Source organism: Carlito syrichta, unplaced genomic scaffold (genome assembly GCF_000164805.1).
Source record: "Carlito syrichta isolate Samal-C Ts95f unplaced genomic scaffold, Tarsius_syrichta-2.0.1 Scaffold303177, whole genome shotgun sequence".
NCBI classification, from domain to species: domain Eukaryota; kingdom Metazoa; phylum Chordata; class Mammalia; order Primates; family Tarsiidae; genus Carlito; species Carlito syrichta.
Window position 1 is genome coordinate 66,524 of NW_007247273.1, and position 23,715 is coordinate 90,238.

The following is a 23,715-nucleotide window of genomic DNA, read 5'->3' on the forward strand; positions in this document are numbered from 1 at the left end:
ACTCCAGTCTGGGTGACAGAGTGAGACTCCAACTCAAAAAAAAAAAAAAAGAGCTATGGGGCATGGAAATGGGTAGGACTTGGCAATCGATGAGTGTGGGGCAGAGGAAAGAGAGAGAAGCAAATGTTCAGACTGACCCCGGGCTTGGGTGACTGAGTGAATGGTGTGGCACTAAACCTGAGAAGACTGAAGAAGGAGCTGCTTTGGCTCTCATTCCCCTCTCTTGTTCCCGGTGCTTTCTTTCTAGTTTCCTGAGGTTGTCCCCCTTAACATTGGAGGGGCTCACTTCACGACACGCCTGTCTACCCTGCGGCGCTACGAAGATACCATGCTGGCAGCCATGTTCAGTGGACGACATTACATCCCTACAGACTCCGAGGGCCGGTACTTCATTGACCGAGATGGCACACACTTTGGGTATGTCTCTCCCTCTGCAATCAACTTTGTAGTTCTAGCAAGTGAGTAGCCTGGGCTTGGGGATGGGAACTTGGCATCTTCCATCGTACCGAGAAGAGAAGTTAACTTATTGATGGAATGTAATCAATGTGCTGATTGAATTGGATCAAAATTCTTCGTTTCTTTGACAAAGGATACAAGGAAAGCTAGAGAAATTCAAGTAACACACACTGTCTTGGTATAATGAAATTGCTCTACCCTATGGAATTTTTAAAATTTTATTTTTATTTTACAATTTGTTTTTGATTTTTGGTTTTTTTGTTTGTTTGTTTTTTGACAAGATCTTGCTGTGTTGCCCAGGCTAGAATGCAGTGGCTATTCACCAGAGCAATTATGGTGCATTCAGGCCTCAAACTCCTGGGCTCAGGAAATTCTCCCACCTCAGCCTCCACCTCAACTTCCAACCTCAGCCCCTGAGTAACTGGAACTACAGCCCTGTGCCACCGCACTCATGCCCTAGGCAATTTGAGACCAGGAAGTTGTCATCTGTGCGAAGAATAGATGTGATCCAACATAGAGATGAGAGTGATCTAAAGCAACTCAGAGAATACCTTTAGATCCAGATTCTGGGACTTGACTTTGCTGTGGGAGGAAGCATGGTATGTAGCAGTGGTTCTCAGACTTAATTCAGTAGTTGCAAGCAACAACAACAAAAATAGTGAGAGAGGGGCTTCCATAGGTTGCCATTCTTTAATTTTGCCAAGAAAAGTCTAAAAAAACCCAAAAAACAAAAACTCTTGTTGTTATTGTTATTTTAACACTAAAACATGGAAAAACATAATCACACACACACAGACACAAACACACACAAGGGCAGTCAGGTGTGATGGCATGCCCCTGTAGTCCCAGCTACTCTGGAGGCTGAGGCAGAAGATTTGCTTAAGGTCAGTAGTTCAAGGCTGTAGGGCATCATAATCATGCTTGTGAATAGCACTCCAGCCTGGGGAACATAACAAGACCCTGTGTCTAAAAAAAAGGAGGGGGGGAATAGCCTTTCCTAAGAAAGGACTTCTGACAGTGTTACACAGAAACAATTTAAATAATTTATGTCTCCGTTTCCTTGTTTGTGAAATGAGAAATAATTATAGCTGTCTCACAGACTGTCCATGAGGATTAAATAAAGAGCCTTGGTGTGACCCCTGGCCAGGTTATTTTCAGAGTATGTGGCTAGAACTCTTTACTCCTTCAGTGTAACTTTGAAGATAACTAGAGAACCTACATGGTCTTGACCTTGAACCAAATGCCCAGGGAGGCAGAAACTCTCCAATCACTACGTCTCTGTGCTGGCCTCCTCCAAGTAGGATCACTCACATTGTGGGAAAGGGTCATTTTACCCTCAGAAAGGAGCCTCTGGTCAAATAATTTGCTTTGAAGCATCTGTGTTTCCCCAGTGGCTGTCAGCTGCCTCTGATGCTGAGAAAACAAAGTGTCACATCACTCTGCAGAACTATAAAAAGATTTTTGTTTGCAGGCTGTTTGGGGGAGGAAAGTGCTGGCCCCAGCTGGCAGCTCCCACAGCACTCTTAGCTAGGCCTTGCTCCGGGTTTTGTTTCTCAGAGTTCACCGGGGTTTGCTAAAGACACTAGAGGACTGATTTGATTTGAGGGTCTTGGGGTAGGGGAACAGGGTTTGACTCGAAGCTGATGTGCCCAGGTCCAGGTGGCCACCACTGGAGAGTTACAGAACCAGACAAGAGTGTGGAAGAAAGCAGGAGATGATGGCATTTCCTGGGCTGCTAGACTCCAATGGCTGGAGAACATGCAACCACTGAAGCAGATGATGTTGTTGAACACCTCAAATAAAATAGGGGTTTGGGGCATTTGGTCGGGTGCATTTCTCTGCTGGTACAGCTCATGTGGCCCCCAGCACCCCCATGGAGGCCGCTTGGGCTTCCACCTGGGCTGGTTCCCCATTGTGATCAGCGTGCCACCCTCTGGTCTGAATGCTTCTGCTGAAGCCCAGACTAGTGTGGGTGTGCATGTCTGGGTCTGGGCCTCCGGCAGCTGTGGCGGCTTGAGCAAAGGTGTCTCTTAAGTTCTCTGGGCCTCATTATAAAATAGAGATAAGAGAGCACATATCCCATAATGTCATTGAAAGAACTAAATGGGATAACACATGAACAGTGACTGACACAGGTCAATATTTGGTGTTAGCTGGTATTTGTATTATGGTCGTAGACTTGTCTACTATTGAGATAGCAGCGTGATCTTGGAGTTTACTCACCTCCTTCCCACATCTAATGGTGATGGATCTGATTACTCTTAGCACCAAATAATCTGAAAAACAAATTCAAAGGACTGAATTTTTAAGAAAATGCAATGTATGATTTTATTCAGTCCTAGAACCAGTATGTTGGGTCAGGCAGTCTGTCTTCTCCATATAGCTACAAAACAATACTACCGGCAGGATTTGGAACAACTAGAACTCTTCCACATTGCTCATGGAGATGTAAAACGCTGCAACCACTTTACTAACCATGCACTTACCCTATGAATGAACGAGTCTGCTCCTTGAGAATCTACCCAAGAGACTGATGCTTGTGCTACAAACAGTCATATATAGGAATATTCATCACAGCTTTACTCATAATAGCCCAAAACTGGAAACAACCCAAATGTCCAGCCACAGGAAAATGGGCAAATAAATCACAGTGTATTCAAATGATGGTATACTATTATATAATAAATTTATATAATAAAAAGAAACAAACTACTATAATACATAACATAGTGGATAAGTCTCAAAATCATTATGTTGCAGGAAAGAAGCCAGCTACAAAAGACAACATACTGTATGACTCTATTTATACGTATTTCAAGAAAAGTCTAAACTAATCTTTACTGATAGAAGGAGAAGTTAAAGTGGTTGCTTCTCTAGGAATTAACTGGGAAGAGGCACGAGGAAACTTTGAAGAGATGGAAATGTTCTGGAACGTGATCTAGGTGGTGGTTGGGTGGGTATATTTATACTTAAAACAATTGAGCTCTACAATTAATATTTGTACATTTATGTTTATTTATATACCTTATTTTGAGGTATATATTATTTATATATTATTTATACCTCAATTTTAAATCTACATAGTTATATATTAAGGGGCTATATGTCATGTCTTTCCATTATGCCTATATATTAATAATAATAATACCTATGAATAGTGATTATAGTAGTAATAATAATTATCCTGATAATAGCAACCAATAGCACTTAGCAAAGGCTTTCTCTGTGCCAGGAATTTTCTAAGCACTTAATTACCTCATAACATTATGAGGTAGACTTGTTATTCTCTCCCATTTTGCAGATGGGGAAATTGAAGCACAGTGAGGTTAAGTTTACTTCCCTAATGTTACACAGTTGGCAGTCTGGTTCCACGTTCTGTCTAACTGCTGTGTGGCACTGCCCAAGACCATTAGCTCCTTCTTACTGACCCTCTTTACTTCCTGCTCAGAGATGTGCTGAATTTCCTGCGCTCGGAGGATCTGCCACCCCGGGAACGCGTGCGGGCTGTATACAAAGAGGCTCAGTACTATGCCATTGGACCCCTCCTGGAGCAGCTGGAGAACATGCAACCACTGAAGGGCGAGAAAGTGCGCCAGGCATTTCTGGGACTCATGCCCTATTACAAAGGTGAGGGGTCGACTGCCAAGGACAGTTGGGGTGGAGGGCGGCAGGGCATCTGTCAGTGCCTAGGTTTCCGCTAGAACAGCTGGGTCCAAGGTTCATCCAGATTACTCAAGATGGGAGAGAATGTCCTCCCCTTGGGTCACACGGGAAAAGTTCAGGTTCAGGTGGGCCCACTTTACCTGTGACAATCGGCAAATCACATTTCAAAAGGACAGTTCTCATCCCGTTGGTTTCCTTTTGCTGTGGAGAGCGATGGCCGTTGTTTGAGTTTGTGTCCTTCATAGGCCCACTGAATCCCTTTCCCAGAAAACCTGTCCCTTCCCTTCTGCAGCCTGCTGTCACTAGTACCCTCCCACTGCCCTCTTTTGCCCCTGCACCCCAGTGAGAGGTGCTGTGTCCACCCCTCATAGACCACCTGGAGCGGATTGTGGAGATCGCCCGGCTGCGTGCGGTCCAGAGGAAGGCCCGCTTTGCCAAGCTCAAGGTCTGTGTCTTCAAGGAGGAGATGCCTATCACCCCCTATGAGTGTCCGCTCCTCAATTCCCTGCGCTTCGAGCGGAGCGAGAGTGACGGGCAGCTCTTTGAGCACCACTGCGAGGTGGATGTGTCTTTTGGGCCCTGGGAGGCAGTGGCTGACGTGTATGACCTACTGCACTGCCTGGTCACGGACCTCTCGGCCCAAGGCCTCACTGTGGACCACCAGTGCATAGGCGTGTGTGACAAGCACCTTGTCAACCACTACTACTGCAAGCGCCCCATCTATGAGTTCAAGATCACATGGTGGTGAGTAGACATGGTAGGCAAGAGAATCCCATCAGGGAGGTTGCCCATCCCCTTGGTGGCTCTGAGAGTAAGATCCTTGGAGGGGCTGCTGACTGCCCCGGCACCTGCCAAGGGGAGGACCAAGTCCTGAGGCCACAGCTCCAAGTGGACGGAGATGCAGCTCCAGTCTCCTTGGCTGCGTCTCAGGGTCAGGCTCAGGGCCCATGAGGACTCAGGGCCTGCTCTCACCTGGCCTTTCCTCAAGGTATGGCATTCTTTCCTTGAGGCTGATGTGGTCTAGGCAGGGCTTGACCAGGAAGTCCATAGAGGTTTTGTCACCTTCTTGACCTTACAGGAGAGTCTCTGCCCATTTTAGAGCCGCGTTACCAACTGATGTAGGTGTAATCACTTCCTCAACCCTGTTTAAGCAAACCTTCCTTGTGCTCAGTGTGTTGGTATGAACCTGGAATATGATGGGGGATCTACCTGAAGAGCTACCCCACATCCCCTGGCCGAAGAATAAAGAGCGTCTTGTCTGCCAGTGCACCCCTCTTTTTCCAAGAAAGTTCCCACATTCTTAGGATGTGGGAAGACTGCTTTTCCTCCTGGAAGACGCTCTTCACCACCTTTTGGAGATGTAACTATCGTTGCCAAAGCCTTGTACCAGGTTGGCCTTAGAAAACCACAATGTTTACAGCCCTGTCTTAGGGCCATGGCTTCTCCTACCTTTCACCAACCTTCATTGCTTGCTGGGCTATCTTCTCACAAGGCTGGAATGCAAATCTCAAAAACCCCTTTTGAAGATTCCCTAACTCAAGCAGGCAAGAGTCCTAGATCTTCTGATATCTTTGTGGGTTTTGTTTGTTTGTTTTTTGTTTTTGTTTGTTTGTTTGAGCCAGGGTCTTGTTCTGTCACCCAGACTGGAGTGCAGTGGCATGATCACAGCTCATTGCAGCCTCAACCTCCTGGGCTCAAGTGATCCTCCCACCTCAGCCTCCTGAGTAGCTGGGACAACAGGTGTACACCACTACGCCTGGCTAATTTATTTTTTACAGAGTGTCACTATGTAGCCCAGGCTGGTCTGGATCTTCTGGCCTCAAACAATCCTCCTGGCTCAGCCTCCCAAAGTTCTGGGATTGCAAGCATGAGCCACCACGCCTGGCCAATCTTCTGATATCTTTGAAATGTAGCATCCTCTTTAGAGGCTCAGAACAACTCCTTGGCTGCTATTTCATTCACTAACCTGTGGTGAATCTCTTTAAAAGAAGACCACCTCTCTTAACCCTGTGCTTTGTCCTGCTAATATTCTTCTTCTAGGAGAGTGTCTATTCTGGGAAGGTAAAGGAAGCCCTGAGTGAGAGGCACAACTCTCCTAGGAGATGTAGGAAGACAGTGGCAAACTTCTATTATGTTTTGCTCCCCACGTTTCAGAAAGAGAAAAAGATGCACAAGGATGTCTCACCACTGCATTCCTTCTTTCTCTGTCTGTGGCCCGGGACGACTAGTCAGGGTCTGGACATGCATCTCCTAAAGGAAAAGCTAGGCAGCACCACTGATTAGAATATAACATTTCTGTGCTGCATTAAAGGTGTCTCTCTGTAATTAGGATTTTACAAGTAAAATCCTAACTGTTCCTGGGTATTCTTGAAGAGAGATTTTCTTTCAATACGTCAAGAATTTGTGAGAGCCAGCACAGTGGCATGCGTCTATAGTCCCAGCCGCTTGGAAAACTGAGGCAGGAGAATCACTTGAACCCGGGGGTTTGAGCCTATAGTGCATTGTGATCCCATCTGTGAACAGCCACTGCTCTCCAGCCTGGGCAACATAGCAAGACCCTATCTTTAACAAGAAATAAAAGAATTTGTGAAGACAGCTTCCTTGGTCTTAGAAGTATAGGACCAGATAAGTGAGGTGAGGGCAAGGGGAAGCTGAGGACATCAGTGACTATCTGAGACCAAGCCCTGGGACCTTGGCTGAATTCCTTCATGGGATTGAAAGGCAGTGATTTCCTGGCTCTTGTGTGAAGACAGAGATTCCAGGGCATGTTTCTGTGCTCATACTGTACTTTTATGTGGGTGAAACAGAGGTCCAAGGACTGAGCTGTCTTTTGTGTTCAGAGATCCTTGCTCCTCCATTGTTCTCATACACAAATGGATGGTCTCTTTTCTAGAGCTGATGTTCCTCCTTGGAGTTTAGTACAACAACGTGACTCTTGCCCTGCTCTAACAGGAAAGTCTCTCATTTTTGGTTGCTCTGATTGGTGTAACCTTCTGGCTAATATGTGCTCATTTTTGACAGATAGTGAGGCAGACTATTGATGAGTAAGTCCATATGAGTAAAGAGCAGATGATTAAACCCACCACTTCCAGGAATCTTGCCTCGGCCCCTTCTGCTTCCTGCCCCTGCCACGGAGCATCAAAGTGCTTGTTTATTTAGAGTCCATGCATGTAAGACAGGGAGAAACTTGTTTGCTCAAATACAGGTCTGCTCAGATATGGATCCTGAAAGCTTGGTTGAGGTTACAGATCCTGAAGGCTGGATAAGACATTGTCCCTGTGCCTCTTTCTGGAGATGCCTCTGTTTCTCTGTTCTTTTGTGTTGTCCTCACAGTGGTGTGTTTTGTGCCATTGTGGGAGACAAGACTCTGGGCCAGTAAAGCAGGCGGAGAAGAGACACTGAGCAGCCAGCTTAGAGCTCTTTCTAAATGGAGCAAAATAATTCATTGGCCTGTTTTGGCCATTCTCTGATGAGAAGCAAAGGCCAGGTTGAACAGTACAGTGGAATGTGGTGGTTTGTGGTAATGGCCTCCAAATAAAGGAGTCATCCCGATGGAAGTGACTTCTCCCAGTGTGATCCCTTTCCAACTCTAAATGGTAAGGCCCGAGTGTCAGAACAGTGGACTGGATCTAGAAGGAAGTCTCCAAAGAACGAAAGCTTCTCCCTGATGAAAAGAAAAAATATTTTTATAGAATTATTTTGCACAGTGTCTGCAAATGCCTCTCATCTGGGCAAAGGACTAGATGCATCTTGCCTTTAGACAGGCCAGTCGTTATCAGTGAGTCAAACTCAAGTATCTGCCTTTGGAGCTTGCCTTTGGATTGACTTTTCTCCCAGGTACCATGCTCACTGGTTGGGAAGGTACAAGTTTCAGGAGATAGGACCATATGGTGCAATGCTAGCAATAACAAAATTCAATAAAAATAAAAAACCTAATAACAACAAAAAAGACTGAAACAAAACCACACTGAAACATCCCTTCCCAGGGAAGAATTCTTTGGGTAACATTCTAAAGGGAAGAGAGGAACCATCACCTTCCTTATTCTACCTCTGCCTTGTTCACCAGGCTGCCCAATGCTTACCATGCAGAAAGCAGTCAGCTGTACTCTGGAAGTTTCTGTTCTTCTTTCCTGGGACTTAGGATGTTTTGAGAGCTGTCTGAGCCTTGTGCCTCAGGCTGATCAGGTGATATAACCTTCCTGCTCTGGGTGCTCACTGGACTACTAGGAAGTAGACATTTGCAAGATATGGAATGAGGTGAGCATCCGTGTGTGATCTTGGTGCAAGCTGGATCCTGAAGAGGTTAAAACAAATAGCAACAACAAAGCAAAAACTACTTGCACTGAGCATTTTAATCCCAGTAAGAATTTCAAATGTTGCCCTTCTGCATACTTTCTGTCCCTACTTTATTCTAATGTAAGTGAATAAACTTTATTGGGTACTATTTTACTTGGGCTCCTGCATGAAGGTGGTGCCTGTCTCATGGTCCTTAATAGAAAGAGACTTTTTTCATCTGAAGCTGGAGTGTTGGGAGTTAGGGTGGGAAGGGTACTTTTTTTAAATTCTGTGTGTGTGTGTGTGTGTGTGTGTGTGTGTGTGTGTGTGTGTGTGTGTAAAGTGGGGAAGGGGGGAGGAGGGTTGGCAGGGGATTGAGGAAGGTGGGAACAAAGATTGGGTGTAGGATCAAACAGTCACCTCTAGAGTGTGGGAGGTCACCGGGTCCATTGTCTTTCTTTTGTACAGTGTTGGGTTTATGTACACAATATAACACTTCCTTGTGTTGGTTCTTGTACCTGTCTGTGAGCGCTTTGGTGTGTGGCGCCTCAGTACCTTCAGAGGGCATTAAAGTCGAGAACTAGAATCTGGGTGTTGTGCCTTTCTTTTTTAGAGACTTGCTCTAATTCCATCTCTGCCCCACTTTGCCAGCACATATGTCTTGGTTTCTACTTAAAATGTGGTATGTTTGGGGATGCCACACTAAATAAGACAGACGCTTCCCTGACCAGCTGCTGAACTTCTACCTTGACTTGAAATTAAAGGGAGGTGGGCCCCGCCCTTCTAGAGTTGCTCTAGCCTTGTCGCTGTTTCAGGTAGGAGGGTGCCCACTCCAGGTTAGGCAAATAGCTCTGCCCTCTTCAGTTGAGAGTTCTCCAGGAGAAGAAGAGACCACAATTGCAGTCACTTGCATGGCTCACAGCCATGTCAGGTAGTTCTGAAAGAAATTCCTCCTGTCGTCACCACTTATTTTTCAATGGAGAGCTAAGTGGCTCAAGCTTATATGAGCTTCAGTGGGTAAGACCCTTCCCTGGACATAAGTTGCCCTTCCTCTGGAAGCAGTTTGACACCTTCCTGGCTAACAAGCATCCTCATCAAGATGGCCCTTGGAGCCACTTCATGGATTAACCCAGAAAGGTAAGTTCTTAACCACCCTTTAGTTGCTGACTTTAAATCTCTGATTACTCTGGCTTTAAATAAAAACACCACATCACCTGTGCCCAGTGTATTCCCTGACCTCATTACTGAGCACACAGTCACATAGCCATAGTTCACTAATAATACCCTACAAGTTGGAATCTGAAGCTCACAGAGGTGTCATTTCCCCAAGAGCGTACAGCAATGAAGTGGCAGAGCCAGGATTCCAGCCCAGAGCCTCTTGGTGACATTCTCAGAGATGTTCAGTAGCAGAGTCCTCCCTTCCTCCTGGCAGCTCAGGATCCCACTTGGGAGGCTCAGGGCTTCACCCTGCCCAACCTGTGAAGATTTGAAAAGCAGATACTCTAGGAAGTAGTACGAGAAAGACTCTCCAGACACGTAGGCCTTAAATAGCCCCCGAGTACTAAGGCGATAGATGGAGTGTCCAGTTTCCTGACCTTCGTAGGGACACACGTCCACTAGTTGGGGAGGGGCCCTGCTTCTGGAGTGATGAGTGAAGGATGACCGAGCAGGTGAGTAATGGCTCCCTGGCCAGACCTTGGGTGTGGCGGAATGATCTGGAACAGCTGGAGTTAAGTTCCTGCAACCCTGCAGGTATAACTGCACAGACATGCTGTGCAGCCTGACCACGTGGGAAGGTGTGCCCAGCCTATGCCTTCCTCCAGGAACCCCGGCATCAGAAGAAGAATGGAATGGAGGAGTTCGAGGCTGCAGTGAGCTATGATTGTGCCACCGCACTCCAACCTGGGCAACAGAGCAAGACCCTGTCTCTAAAATAGCAATAATAATAATAATGGAATGGAAGGCTCTTTAGTGTAGCTCAGGAATGCTGTGTACCTGGACTCTGGATCTCTGTGCTGGATCTCTATGCTTCTTCCTTATGATGCCCTCTTAGCTGGCTCTACTTGCTTTTAATTTTGATTTGTTGAACTTTTAGCATGTTCCTTTCACGTTCATTTATTTACCTTTAGCTTTCCTTCATTTTCTTACAGTTTTACTTTTCCTATCATGTACTTTAGCGTAGTTTCTCTATTTTGTAAACATAATTTTAAGCTTTATTTCTAGCATAACTTCTAAATAAAGCACGTGTATGAATAGGACCAACGAAAGTAATTCTCATTCTGAGCAAGGGTAGTGATGTGCTTTTTTTTCCTTTTCCAGTTGTCTCTGTGATGATCTTATTAGCTGGGAACTTAGGTGTTTCACTTCTTCCTCAGATGAATACTGCTTCTAAAATCTAAAAACAAGGGAAGACTGACAGTATTACTATAAAATTCACAGATCTGGGTGATCTAGGACATCCAGTGGCCAAAATCTTAACTTCTTCCCCCAGAATGGAACCCCCCACCAGACACACACACAAAATAACAACAGTAAGAGCAACCTTAGGAACCGGGCAGTTCAATTCCTGAACTCCTGAGGACTTCTTCCCTCACATGCTTGTTTTTCCTGAGGAATGACATGATCTGGACATGCTGGGAGTTTCCCTTCTCCAACCACTTGACACCAAGCGGAAACAGGACTATTGTGCACCGGGAGAAAATCCAACCAACAGTGGGGAAGACTGAACCATCCAGAAACACTCCATAATGGGCCTGTCATCAGAGTGTGTTACACATTCCTAGCTTTCTCAGACCTCCGCATCAACCTAACTCACCATTCAACAAACCATGACTTCTCGAGGATTTTCTTAACGCATTATAGTCCTTGATTTTTTTTCCTGTATCATGTGATCTTGGCAGATGACCCAGCTCTAGTAGATCTTTGGAATGGAGGTATCCATACTTTTCTCAGTCATTACTAAAATCAAAAAATAGAATCCCAAAGCACCACAAAACTAGGAGCTTGAACCCTCATTAAAGGAAACTTGCAAGTTTAGAGTTCAGTTGAAGACATCTTTTTTACCTTTAGCATTTTTGTAAAGAGGTCAGGTGGTATCATGTGCAGGCTTAAGCCCTTAGAACATGTAAAATAATATACAGAGATGTCTTGGAACTTAACATCTGATGTATAAGATCAGTCTATACTGTCTCCTTGGGTGATCTTGACTATTGCCTTTAGGGTCATTTGTATTAGTCAAGAGAAAGAAACCACATAGTAATTTGACTAATGTATATATTTCATATAAAGAGCTGTTAATTATCTGTTAATTATAGTAGTATTGGAAGAATGGGAGATCAGTTGATAAAGATAACTACTTGGGAAACTGAGGCAGGGAGGATCACTTGAGCCCAAGAGTTCAAGTTTGAGACCTCCCTATAAATGCCTTCAGCATTGAGTTTCTCGACATAGCATCATGATCACCAACGGTACCTCTGCTGACTGCCCCAAGGGCCCATCTGTGTGTGCACAGGTTGTAGGGTTTACTGCCCTACTTTCACCTCTCTCCTCTGTTCATGACCGTCCTGTCTTTGGCATTTAAAAGCTGGTTGACCACTTCTGACCGTGCCTTATCCAGCATCTGGTAGCCAGTTGTGGCAGTGGTGCAGCGCCCCAGGCTTCCCCTTTGTATTCCCAGGCAGATAGGTGTTCTTTGCACTGAAGTCCCGGGCTCTCCAAGTCAGCATTCACATCTGGCCTGCTAGGATTTGGAGAGCACTTTCAGCCCCTCTCTGTAGCAGCAGCAGAGAATCCTATCGGATCTGGGTCCACCCAAGTCAAGCTAAGGCAGATACAGATCCTGTGAGCTCTGCATCTACCTCCACAGCAGCTGCAGAGGATATCTGCAGGACCTTATTGAACAGACCAGCGAGCTTCACCCTTCTCCAGGCCAGGAAGGGAGAGTTTAAATTTTTTATCTGGAAACCACATTCACCAAGAGTTTCCTAACAAAAATAGGAACTTTGCTGATGAGCTGACCGCATCACGATTAGCTGGAATTAAGGCAACGTTATTCAAGTGTGCACCTTCAACTAGAGGATTTTCCTGGGTGGGTTCATGACTTGATTTTGAGTACCCGTCAGTGCTGGCCCCGTTTGCATGGCAATTCTAGCCCCTTTGTGGCAGTAGCACCCCTGAAACAACCTGGGTTTGTGGACTGAGATCTAAAGGTAGAATTCCCATAGTCCAGCCAAGTTATCTGAATGATAATGGACAATAAAGTGATGTTTCTAGAGTAGAGGGCTTTCCAGATGCCTGTGCCCCAGGATTTCTGGGATTTTAAGCAGTAACGGTCATTTGTTCGTGACCCTGCTACCTTATTCCGTCTTTTTAGGACACGGATTCACCTGTTCCCTAGATAAGGACCCAACATTCAAATTGCTGAAAACCCTGTATATTTTTTCTCCTATCTTAGCCTTATACCAAGACATACTTGAACACCTCAGTAGGATCACAAGGAAATACAAGCATGGGCAGCTTCTCCGTTGTTTCTACATCTCCATGATACTGGTATTGGCTGAGGTCAACAACCCTTGTAAGTGTCACAATTGCAATACAATCAACAGCTTCAAAATCTAGAGGCACCATTTGAAGGAACTTGAGGGATATCTGCCCACAGCAGCCTGGGGCAGCCATAGAAAACCTGGGAGCTTGGCCCACACAGTGAGGATGGGTGATGTTTTAAAAATATTTTGGCTCCAGAAGATGCTTCATTATATATGCAAGAGATCAACAGAGAAATTCCAGCTCTGGTCGTGGCTGACTGAGAAAAGCCAATGCAAGCTGCAGGTAGGTGCCCAGATGCAGCAGAGGCCAGCTGAAACCCAGAGCTTCCTAAAGTGGACACCAGACAGGGACTATTTCTGATGTCCCAATGCAGGGAGCTGAACCCAAATGCTCCTGCTCCACCCAGATGCCATCCTATGTGCCTCCACCTTGGAACATCTTGGGACTTTACATCTGATGTGTAAGATCAGTCTATACCATCTTCTTGGGTGATCTTGCCTGTATTGCAATTAGGGTCCTTTGTATTAGTCAAGAGAAAGAAACCACATGGTAATTTGAATAATGTATATATTTCATATAAAGAACTGCTAATTATCTGTTAATTATAGTGGTATTGGAGTAATGAGGGATCAGCTGATAAAGATAATTACTTGGGAGGCTGAGGCAGGAGGATCACTTGAGCCCAGGAGTTCGAGTTTGAGACCAACCTGAGTAAAACAGTGAGACATCTCCAAAACAACAAGCAAAAGATAGGAATAGCAGGAACAAGAAGCAGCCATTCTCCCTAGGTTGAGACAGAGGGTCCAAGGAAGAGCACCTTCTTCCTCCAAAGCTGAGATGTATTCCTTGTTGGAGAGGACATGGCCATGACTCAGAATGACTGAGACGTCACCAGGGCGTTTGCTTGGAGGCGACTTGCCAGTGGCACTTCACAAAAAAACCACACAGGAGCTGCAGAAAGCTGCTGATCTCTGTGCTGCTGACTACCATTCACTGCAGAAGTTAAGAGTGCTGAACAAGCTATATGCACCCAGAGTAAAACAAACTGAAACGGCTAAGGAAATGTCTTCCTTCCAGTAGTGTCTCACCAGTGCCCTTTACTGACAAAGCCGAAGATCATGTCCACTGGCAAAGAAAAAAAATATTGAGAGGTCCCAACTCCTTTCCTGCAGAGCAGTCAATAAAGTGTGAATTTGGATCCGAGAGGCAACCAATTGATCCGAGAGGCAACCAATGCTGATTAATTCCAAACATATACTCCAGCCCAGGCCTCTCTCAGAAGACTCAAATTATATACCCCATTGTCTGTTAAATATTGCTACTTCAGCGTCCAGTAGCTGTCACAAAGGTAATACATCCAAGTAGAATTCTTTATTTCCCCTCTCTACCCTAAACATCTTCCCAATCTCAAGAAACGGCACCACCGAGTCAGCAAAACCTGAGTCATCACTGACTGTTCTTCTCCCCTCCCCTTCTGTGTAGTCTATCACCAAGCACTGTTGCTTCCAGTTGTATCTTGAATTCATTCACACCTTCACTTGTCCAAATCAGTGTCATCTTTCACCCAACGCGACTACAAAGGCCTCTTGGGTTAACTGGACCCTTGATTACCTCCTCTGACCGATTTTCCAGAACCATCTTTTTAAAGTGTTGGTCAGATCTGTAGTATGCCTACTTACAACCTTTTGCTTTTAGAATGAACGTGAAGACTCGCCATGCTTGATCTGGTTTCCGTTCAGCTCTCCAGTCCCATAACAACACCCTACTCCTCATTTCGCATCCTCCATCTGACTTTTTTCCAGTTCCTGCCTCAGGTCTTTGTGGTTGACGTTCCTTCTGCCTGGAATGCCCTTCTCCCAGCCCTTCTCATTTACAGCCCGGCTCATCTTTAGATGGATGTCCCAGCTCAAATGCACATACCCAGTGAGACCTTCTCTGACCATGCCACCTAAGAAGTACACTCCTCGACCTGGGCAACGTAGCAAGATTCCATCTCTAAAAATTATCAACGTGGTAGCACATGCCTGAAGTCCCCAGCTACTCGGGAGGTGAAGCGGGAGGACTGCTTGAGCCTAGAAGTTTGAGGCTTCAGTGAGCTATATTTGCACCGCTGCACTCCAGCCTGGGCAACAGAGTGAGACCCCTATTTTTAAATAAACAAATAGTATACTCCTATTACTATTACATCACCCTGTTTATTTCCTTTATAGCATTTATTACCAGTAGTGACTCTCTTGTTTGCTACGTTTTTATTTCCCTTCAAGTAAGCTCCCTGAGGACATAGATTTTGCTTCTGTTGTTCACAACTATATCCCCAGTCCTTAGAATAGTGTCTGGAATTAGAGATAGTCAAAATCTGTCCAATGATCTGTCTAATTGATCGCCTTTGGGGATCTCTCTCCTTTAAAATTTTTTTTTTTTTTTTTTTTTGAGTCGGAGTCTCACTCTGTCGCCCAGACGGGAGTGCAGTGGCATGCTCACGGCCACCACAGCCTCGACCTGCTGGGCTCAGGTGATCCTTCCGCCTCAGCCTTCCAAGTAGCCGGAATTACAGGCATACGCTACCACGCCCGGCCGATTTTTGGATTTACTGTAGAGATGAGGTCTCGCTGCCCAGGCGAGTCTCGAACCCACGGGCTCGGGCAATCCACTCACCTCAGGTTGAGCCACCGAGCCTGGCTAAAAAATTTTTTGTATGTATTTAAGGTGTACAACATGATGTTTTGTTATACATATATGACAGTGAAATGGTTAGTATAGTAGAACAAATTAACATATCCATCACCTCACATAGTTATCCCTACCTTTTTCTGTGTGTGTAGCAAAAGCACCAAAAATCAATTCTCTTAAGCAAAAATCCCGAATACAATACAAGATGTCTCTTAGTTTTGCCATGTGCTGTGATTAAGTTCAATAGAAAGCTACAGCTTGATCCAAGAAAGACTACTAATGGCCCAGACCCTTCAGAAATGAAGGTTTAGGTCACCCCATCAGGTAAAGAACCATGATCAGCCAAGGTGATGGCTGAGGACAAAGAAAAGATGGAATGGGTAGTGGAAGAAAGTAGATATGAATACCAGCTACAACCACATGACCAGTTACAAAAATGAGGACTAAGTGTGGTGGCTCAGACCTGTAATCTCAGCACTTTGAAAGGAAGAGGCAGGAGTATTGCTTGAGCCCAGGAATTTGAGACCAACCTGGGCAGTATGGCAAGACCTTCTCACTAGAAAAAAAAAAAACCAACAAAACAAACAAATTAGCCAGGTGTGGTGGCATGCACCTGTAGTCAGCTACTTGGGAGGCTGAGGTAGAAGGATCACCTGAGCCCAGGAGGTTGAGGCTGTGGTGAGCCGTGATTGTGACACTGCACTCCAGCCCAGGTGACAACTCAAAAAACTCCAACTCAAAAAAAAAAGAAGAAGAAGAAGAAACAAATTCAAAACAAAAATGAGATCTGTAATTGTGACGAGTATTTTTTTCTTATTTTGTTATGGGGTGTGTGTGTGTGTGTGTGTGTGTGTGTGTGTGTGTGTGTGTGTGTGTGTGTTTTCTCTCTCCCTTTAACCCCTTTGTAACATAAGATGTATTGAAGGCTGTCTCTGTCAAAACTCCCTGCTGCTTAGAGAAGGGTCAGTCTTTTGTTCTATTCAGACCTTCAACTGATTAGATGAGGCCCACTCACAATTTGAAGGGCCATCTGCTTTACTCAGAGTCCACCAATTTAAAGGTAAATTTCATCCAAAAACAACCTCACAGAGGCCAGGCTCGGTGGCTCAGCCTGTAATTCCAGCACTTTGGGGGGTCAAGGTGAGTGGATTGCCTGAGCTCTCGGGTTCGAGACCAGCCCGGGTAACTTGGCAAGACCTCGTGTCTACAATAAATCAAAAATTAGCCAGACGCAATAGCACACACCTGTAGTTCCGGTTACCTGGAAGGCTGAGGCGGAAGGATCGCCGGAGCCCAGCAGGTCGACGCTGGGGTGGCTGTGAGTGTGCCACTGCACCCCAGTCTGGGTGACAGAGTGAGACTCCAACTCAAAAAAAAAAAAAAAATTACAACTCACAGAAACCTCCAGAATAATGTATGACCAAATATCTGGGAATTGTGTTCCAGCTAAATTAACACATACAATTAACTGTCACAATTCCACTTCTTGTCAACTTGGCAGCCATATACCTCTCCTATAACCATACTAAGTTTCCAAACTGAAAAAAAAAGCAATGTCATACTTCCACCCAACATGATATGACCATCCGGTAAACAGCATAAAGCACACTAACATTTTCCCCAGGAGAACATGCAAAGTCCTGGGATGATGTTTGCTTTTCTCCTTTGTACTCTGTAATCTAAATTCTATAATGTAAGGACAACATTATACTTAAATACTATGACACAAGATCAGTGCATCTTATTTTCTATGATAAGGGAATGAGAAGAAAGAAAAAGATATTTGACACATGCACATCGTAACAAAATAAGGAGAAAAGTGCTCGTCACAAATGCCCTCCTCATTTCTATAACTGGTCATGTGGTTTTTAGAGCTCCCTTTTTCTACTACCCATACCATATTCTCTTTGTCCTCAGCCAGCACGTTAGCTGTCATGGTTCTTTACGTGATGGTAAAGAGTTTCTTTTGTGGTTTTGCTGACCCGTTCAGAATTTCTTCTCCAACTCACTGGATTGTTCTCGTCTCTGCCCTCTTCCCTGAGCTCAGAGTCCTCCGCCACACTGGGTAGAGGATGTCTGTGTTCACTCCCAGGCCTTATCCTAGCCAGGATTTGCTCCATTTTCAAGTTTCATTCTGTGTGTGTGTGTGTGTGTGTGTGTGTGTGTGTGTGTGTGTGTGTGTGTGCACCACATATATTACCTGTATAGATATTAAATGCTATAGATGTTATTAAGTGATTAGATGGTATTGATATTAAATGCTTAGATATATAAATATATCTTATATAAATGTATATAATGTTTATGTGTCTGTGTTTGCTTGCATGGGTGTAGATGATCTTCAGAACTGGTGACAGTTATTGCTTTTGAAAAGGAGAGAAACTAAGTGAAAGATAAGTTTGGAGGGGAGACTTTCTGACCTTGAATTTTGAACCTTATAAATGCATTATCTACTCAAAAATTAACTTTAAATTGTCATTTCTGCTACCTTAGCATGTTATAATCTCTGCTATTGAATGACTACGCCCTATTTACTCAACAAACATTTGTGTGTCTGCCTTGAACTAGGTACTATGCATATCAGTATCAAGAAGTTCTGAACCACTGTGTATATTTTGAAATATTATGTTCCAGGCTTGGTGTGTATGTGTGTGTGTGTGTGTGTGTGTGTGCGCGCTAATATGATTAAACATGCCACTTTGTAAACTGCTCTTCCTTTCTTCCTTTTTTTTTTTTTTCTTCATAGGGTCTCACTCTATCACCCAAGCTGAAATATAGTAATGCCATAAAGGCTTCCTGCAACCATGAACTTCTGGGCTCAGGTGATCCTCCCACCTCAGCCTCCCATGTAGCTGGGACTACAAGCACACATCACACTCAGTTATTTTTTTTTTTTTTAAGAGATGGGGTTCTCACTAAGTTGCTCAGGCTGGTCTTGAACTCCTGGCCTCAAGCAGTCCTCCCTTCTTGGCCTCCCAAAGAGTTGAGATTACCGGCAAGAGCTACTGTACTTGGCTTGCACTTTCTACTTAATACATTGTGGTGCAAAACAAACGCATTTCCCCCCAAAGAACTTTTAAAATACTTATTTCAAGGCCAAGTGTGGTGACTCACACCTGCAATTCCAGCACTTTGGGAGACTGTGGTGGGAAGAGTACTTGAGGCCAAGAGTTTGAGACCAGCCTGGGCAACATAGCAAAACCCCATCTCTACAAAAAATTCAAATTAAAAAAAAAGCAAAAACCAAGTTGTATTTCAATAGATGACAGATACGTTTTCTGTAATGTATCTCTAAAGACATCCTCCACCTTTTTTTTTTTTTTTTTTAAGGATGAGGTTCCTCTTATGTTTGCCTGACTGGACTTGAATTCCCGGGCTCAAGTGATCTTCCCACCTCGGTCTTCCAAGAAGCTGGCATTATATGTGTGAGCCACCATGTTTCATATCAGCAGATACATATTTGGAAAAATCAAACAGTGCAAAAGGTCAACAGCATAATATAATTCTCTTTTCCATCCCTTTCCTCAGCTCTCCTTTTTTTGAGTTGGAGTCTCACTCTGTTGCCCAGACTGGAGTGCAGTGGCCGCTCCCGGCCACCGCAGCCTCGACCCGCTGGGCTCCGGTGATCCTTCCGCCTCAGCCTTCCAAGTAGCCGGAGTTACAGGCATGCGCTACTACGCCCGGCTAACTTTTTGATTTATTGTAGAGATGAGGTCTCGCTGCCCAGGCGGGTCTCGAACCCGTGGGCTCAGGCAATCCACTCACCTCAGCCTCCCAAGGCGCAGGATTACAGGCTGAGCCACCGAATAAAACCTTCCAGAAACAACGTATTGTGTGTATACTAATGGTAGCATACTACGTTTCACCACCTTACTATTCATGCTTAACACTATCTTTTGGAAATCTGTCCATTTCAGTATATATAGAGCTGTCTCTCCCCTCTTTTACAGTTTGATAGTATTCCGTTAAAAGTATGTTCTACCAAAGAACTTAAAAAAAATTTTTTTTTGTACAGACAGGGTCTCACTATGTAGCTCAGGCTAGTTTCAGACCCCTAGGCTCAAGCAATCTTCCTGTCTTGGTCTCCCAAAGTAGTAGGATTATAGGCATGAACCACCAAGCCTGGCCTAAAGAACTTTTAAAACTACTTCTGTCTTTTAAGATACACATTCCTCTATTTGTTGAGAGATTAATAAGCCTTTCATTTCTACATTTGGGGAAATATCGCCCTCAACTCTCTTGTTCTGGATATAATAAAGGCTATATGGGACCAGGTGTGGTGGCTCACAGCTGCAATCCCAGCACTTTGAGAGGCCTAGGCAGGAGAGTCACTAGAGTCCAGTTTGAGGCCAGTCTAGGAAACATAGGTTTGTGTAAGGACACTCTGTGATGTGCATTTCTCAGAATGTGTCCCATCGTTAAGCAACACATGACTGTGTTTTTTCCATTTCTTAATCTTAGGGCAAATAGTTTATTTGATTTCTTAGCCACTTCCCACTTGGGAATCTTGTAATCAGATGAGCACTTCTGCCGTAACTACTTGATCAATCAACTCAAACGGAATGAAACCTCTTGGCGCCGATCTTGGTACTGTATCATCAAACGTCCTTAGAACATTGTTTTCCCGAGTCCAACCCTGAGGCTTTTCCTTGAGTTGCCTCATTCGTAGGCAGTTTAATCCACAGTGACAAGGATGGCCTTTGCAAGTTTAGGATTACGCTGCCCTCAGCAAAATCAGAAAAGAGAGAAAACTACTTTCCTAGAAGTTAGAGGAGTCCCTAGGAAGGACTCATGGACAATCCTGATGCGTTTGTGTGGCCAAAGGGATAGAAGAGCTTACAAGCCCACTTTTGGAGTCAAGAGGTGGAGTCATCAATGACAACTGTGTAGGGAGATATGATTCCCCAAAGAGATGCTAAGCAGACCCCAAAACACACCTCCCTTGCTAGTTTTATGAAAGCATATGCTCTTTCTCTGTTCTGATAGGTATCTCTAGATTTTCACTGGTAGAAATTAGTTATGGTCACATTTTATGAGTTTGGCACCGATCTCTAGCTGTTGATGGTTACTTAAAGTCTTGCATCTTGCAAAAATAAGAAAAAAAATCCATTTCTTCTCTAGGGTCGAGTTAAAAAAAAAGGAGAGGGTCAGTTTGAACTCTTTTCCTTTTAAACTTTTGTGTTTAACAGTTTGATATTAATTTTTGGTGAACTGAACCATATGCCCTATCATATAAGAATTAGAAAAAACAACTGTCTTCCTCTATAATAATGATGTGATTTTACTATCACATGGTCTTCTCAAGAAAGGTGTGTTTCTTTTACATAATTGCTGCTAGAAACAATGGCTTAATATTTTATAAAGTTAAGATACTGTGTTGGCACACATTATTTATTTATTTATTTATTTATTTATTTTTTGAGTTGGAGTCTCACTCTGTCACCCAGACTGGAGTGCAGTGGCCGCTCCCGGCCACCGCAGCCTCGACCTGCTGGGCTCCGACGATCCTTCCGCCTCAGCCTTCCAATTAGCCTCAGCCTTTCGAGTAGCCGGAACTACAGGCATGTGCTACCAAGCCTGGCTGATTTTTCGATTTATTGTAGAGATGAGGTCTTGCTGCCCAGGCGGGTCTCGAACCCACGGGCTCAGGCAATCCACTCACCTCAGCCTCCCAAAGGCGTGGGATTACAGGTTGAGCCACCGAGCCCGGCTCATTATTTATTTTTATTTTTATTTTATTTTAGATTTAGGGAGTACATGTTTGTTACATGGACAGATTGTGTACTGGTGGGGTTGGGGTTTCAGATGACCTTTTCCCCAGATAATGGACATTGTACCCAACAGACAACTTCTGAACCCTAATTCTCCTCCCCACCTCTCCCCGCTTTTAGCATCCCCAGAGTCTATTATTTCAATCTTTGTGGCCATTTAGTTCCCACATATTAGTGGGGACATGCAGTGTCTGGTTTTCTGTATCTGAGTTAGTTCACTTAGGATGATTTCTCTATCTCCATCTGTGTTGCTGCAAAGGACATGATTTTGTTGTTTTTTATCGCGTAGTATTCCATGGTGTGTATATACATTTTTTTATCCAATCTTTGATGAGCACTTAGGTTGGTTCCATGACTTTGCTATTGTAAATAGTGCTGCAATGGACATATGCAGACAGGTATCTTTTTTATATAATGATTTTTTTCTTTAGGTGGAACTAGTAATGGGATTGCTGGGTCGAATGGTAGTTCTGTTTTTCATTCTTTTGAGAAATCTCCATGCTGTTTTCCACAGAGATTGAACTAGTTTATGATCCCGCCATATGAGCATTCTCTTTTCTCTATATGTGCACCAACATCTGTTGTTCTTTGACTTTTTAATAATAGCCATTCTGACTGGTGTAAGATGATATTGTATTGTGGTTTTAATTTGCATTTCTGTGATGATTAGTGATGTTAAGCATTTTTTTCATATGTTTGTTGACCGCCTATGTGTCTTCGTTTGAGAAGTAGCTATTCATATCCTTTTCTTTTCTTTTCTTTTCTTCTCTTCTCTTCTCTTCTTTTCTTTTCTTTTCTTTTTGAGTTGGAGTCTCACTTTGTCCTCCAAGCTGTAGTCCACGTGGCATGCTTATGGCTACCACTGGCTTGACCTGCTGGGATCAAGCGATATTTCCACCTAGCCTCCCTAGTAGCTAGAACTGCATGCGTGTACCACCACACCCAGCTAATTGTTTGATTTATTGTAGAGATGAGGTTTTGTAAGTTGCCCAAGCTAGTTTTGAACCCCTGGGCTCAAGCAATCCTCTTACTTTGGCTTCCCAAAGTAAGGGGATTATAGGCATGAGCCACCATGCCCAGCCTCTTTGCTCATTTTTTAAATGGGGTTATTTACTGTTTTCATGTTTCCTTAGGCATGAGGAAGGACAATCCCAATCAAATCACAAGACTTTCACGTGAACACAAAGCCAGGTGGATGAGGGGCGTTCCCCACCCACCAGGCGTTTTCCCAAGCATGAGGAAGGACAATCCCAAAATGATCTCACTGTTCCTCATGCTTGGTTTATATTCCTCAAAAGCAATATAACAATTCTAACATCATAAAATCCTAATAATCAATAACTTCTAAAACTTATACATACCCAACACCTAATGATTGACTAAAATCCTAATACCTTTCCATTCTGTGTTAACTTTACCTGTACTATAAAAAACTCTTAATTATAGCTCAAACCAGTTCCTAAAGAATGTGGCCCAGTCCAAAGATCACGCTGGGTCATTTCCAGGAACAATTGATTATGATCTCGTAACAAAATGGCTATTTTAGAATCCTATGTATCATCTTAATTTTTATAAAAGTTGCTAATTCCTAATCCTAGTATATAAAGCGGATCATCAACAATAAAGCTTCTAAAATAAAACCCAAATCCAAACTGTAATTGTACTAAAGCCAAAAATCAATTAGTAGAAAGTGGGAACAATGAAATTTCTAAAGTTAGCTGTATTCTTATAAAACCTTAAAGTATCATGTTTGATCATGCTTGGACTAACATAATTCCCTGACATAGCATGACCTATTCTGAAATACTTTCTATGAATAAAATAAATTCAGTTTCTATTATAAGTAGAAAAAACCTACACTAATTGTAACTAAAGAACCAGTGTAAAAGAATGCAGCCCAGCCCAAAGTGGATGCTGGGCCCTTAGGAATGTGGCCCAGTTCAAAGTCCATGCTGGGCCATTTTTGGTAACTGTAGATAATCATCTATACCATCTAAAGCTGGAAACAGCTCTCTAAATGTATATACTCATTCTTCAAATATACTTTTAAATCTTATAAAGAAGCTTGTATCATGTATAAGGCTCCCAAATGTGATCTGAGTTTGAACTGTGTTAAGTTTAAAGCCGAAACCGCAGTCTGTGAGAAACGGGAACAATGGATCTCTAGAGTCAGCCATGCCTGTCATATTCTCAGAACTTCATGCTTAGATCATAAAAGTCCCTGCCAGTGGGTAATGCCAAACAACAAAGAAAGCAGGAGGGAATGGGCCTTCAGCTCCTGAACCCAACCTGGTGGTCTCACGGTCCGCAGCCCTCCTGGATCCCTAACGCTCAG

At 44.0% G+C, this 23,715-nt stretch overlaps 1 protein-coding gene across 1 annotated transcript in view; it reads left to right on the forward strand.

The window, feature by feature from the left end:
* KCTD7 (potassium channel tetramerization domain containing 7) overlaps positions 1–8,568 on the forward strand; it is a 10,763-nt gene extending 2,195 nt beyond the window's left edge. The window contains exons 2-5 of the mRNA XM_008057971.2: positions 248–417; positions 3,905–4,083; positions 4,491–4,863; positions 8,186–8,568. Coding sequence (XP_008056162.2) covers positions 248–417; positions 3,905–4,083; positions 4,491–4,863; positions 8,186–8,270 — 807 coding nt within the window. The 3' untranslated portion in view covers positions 8,271–8,568. The remainder of the gene's footprint in view (positions 1–247; positions 418–3,904; positions 4,084–4,490; positions 4,864–8,185) is intronic.
* Positions 8,569–23,715: the final 15,147 nt, after the last annotated feature.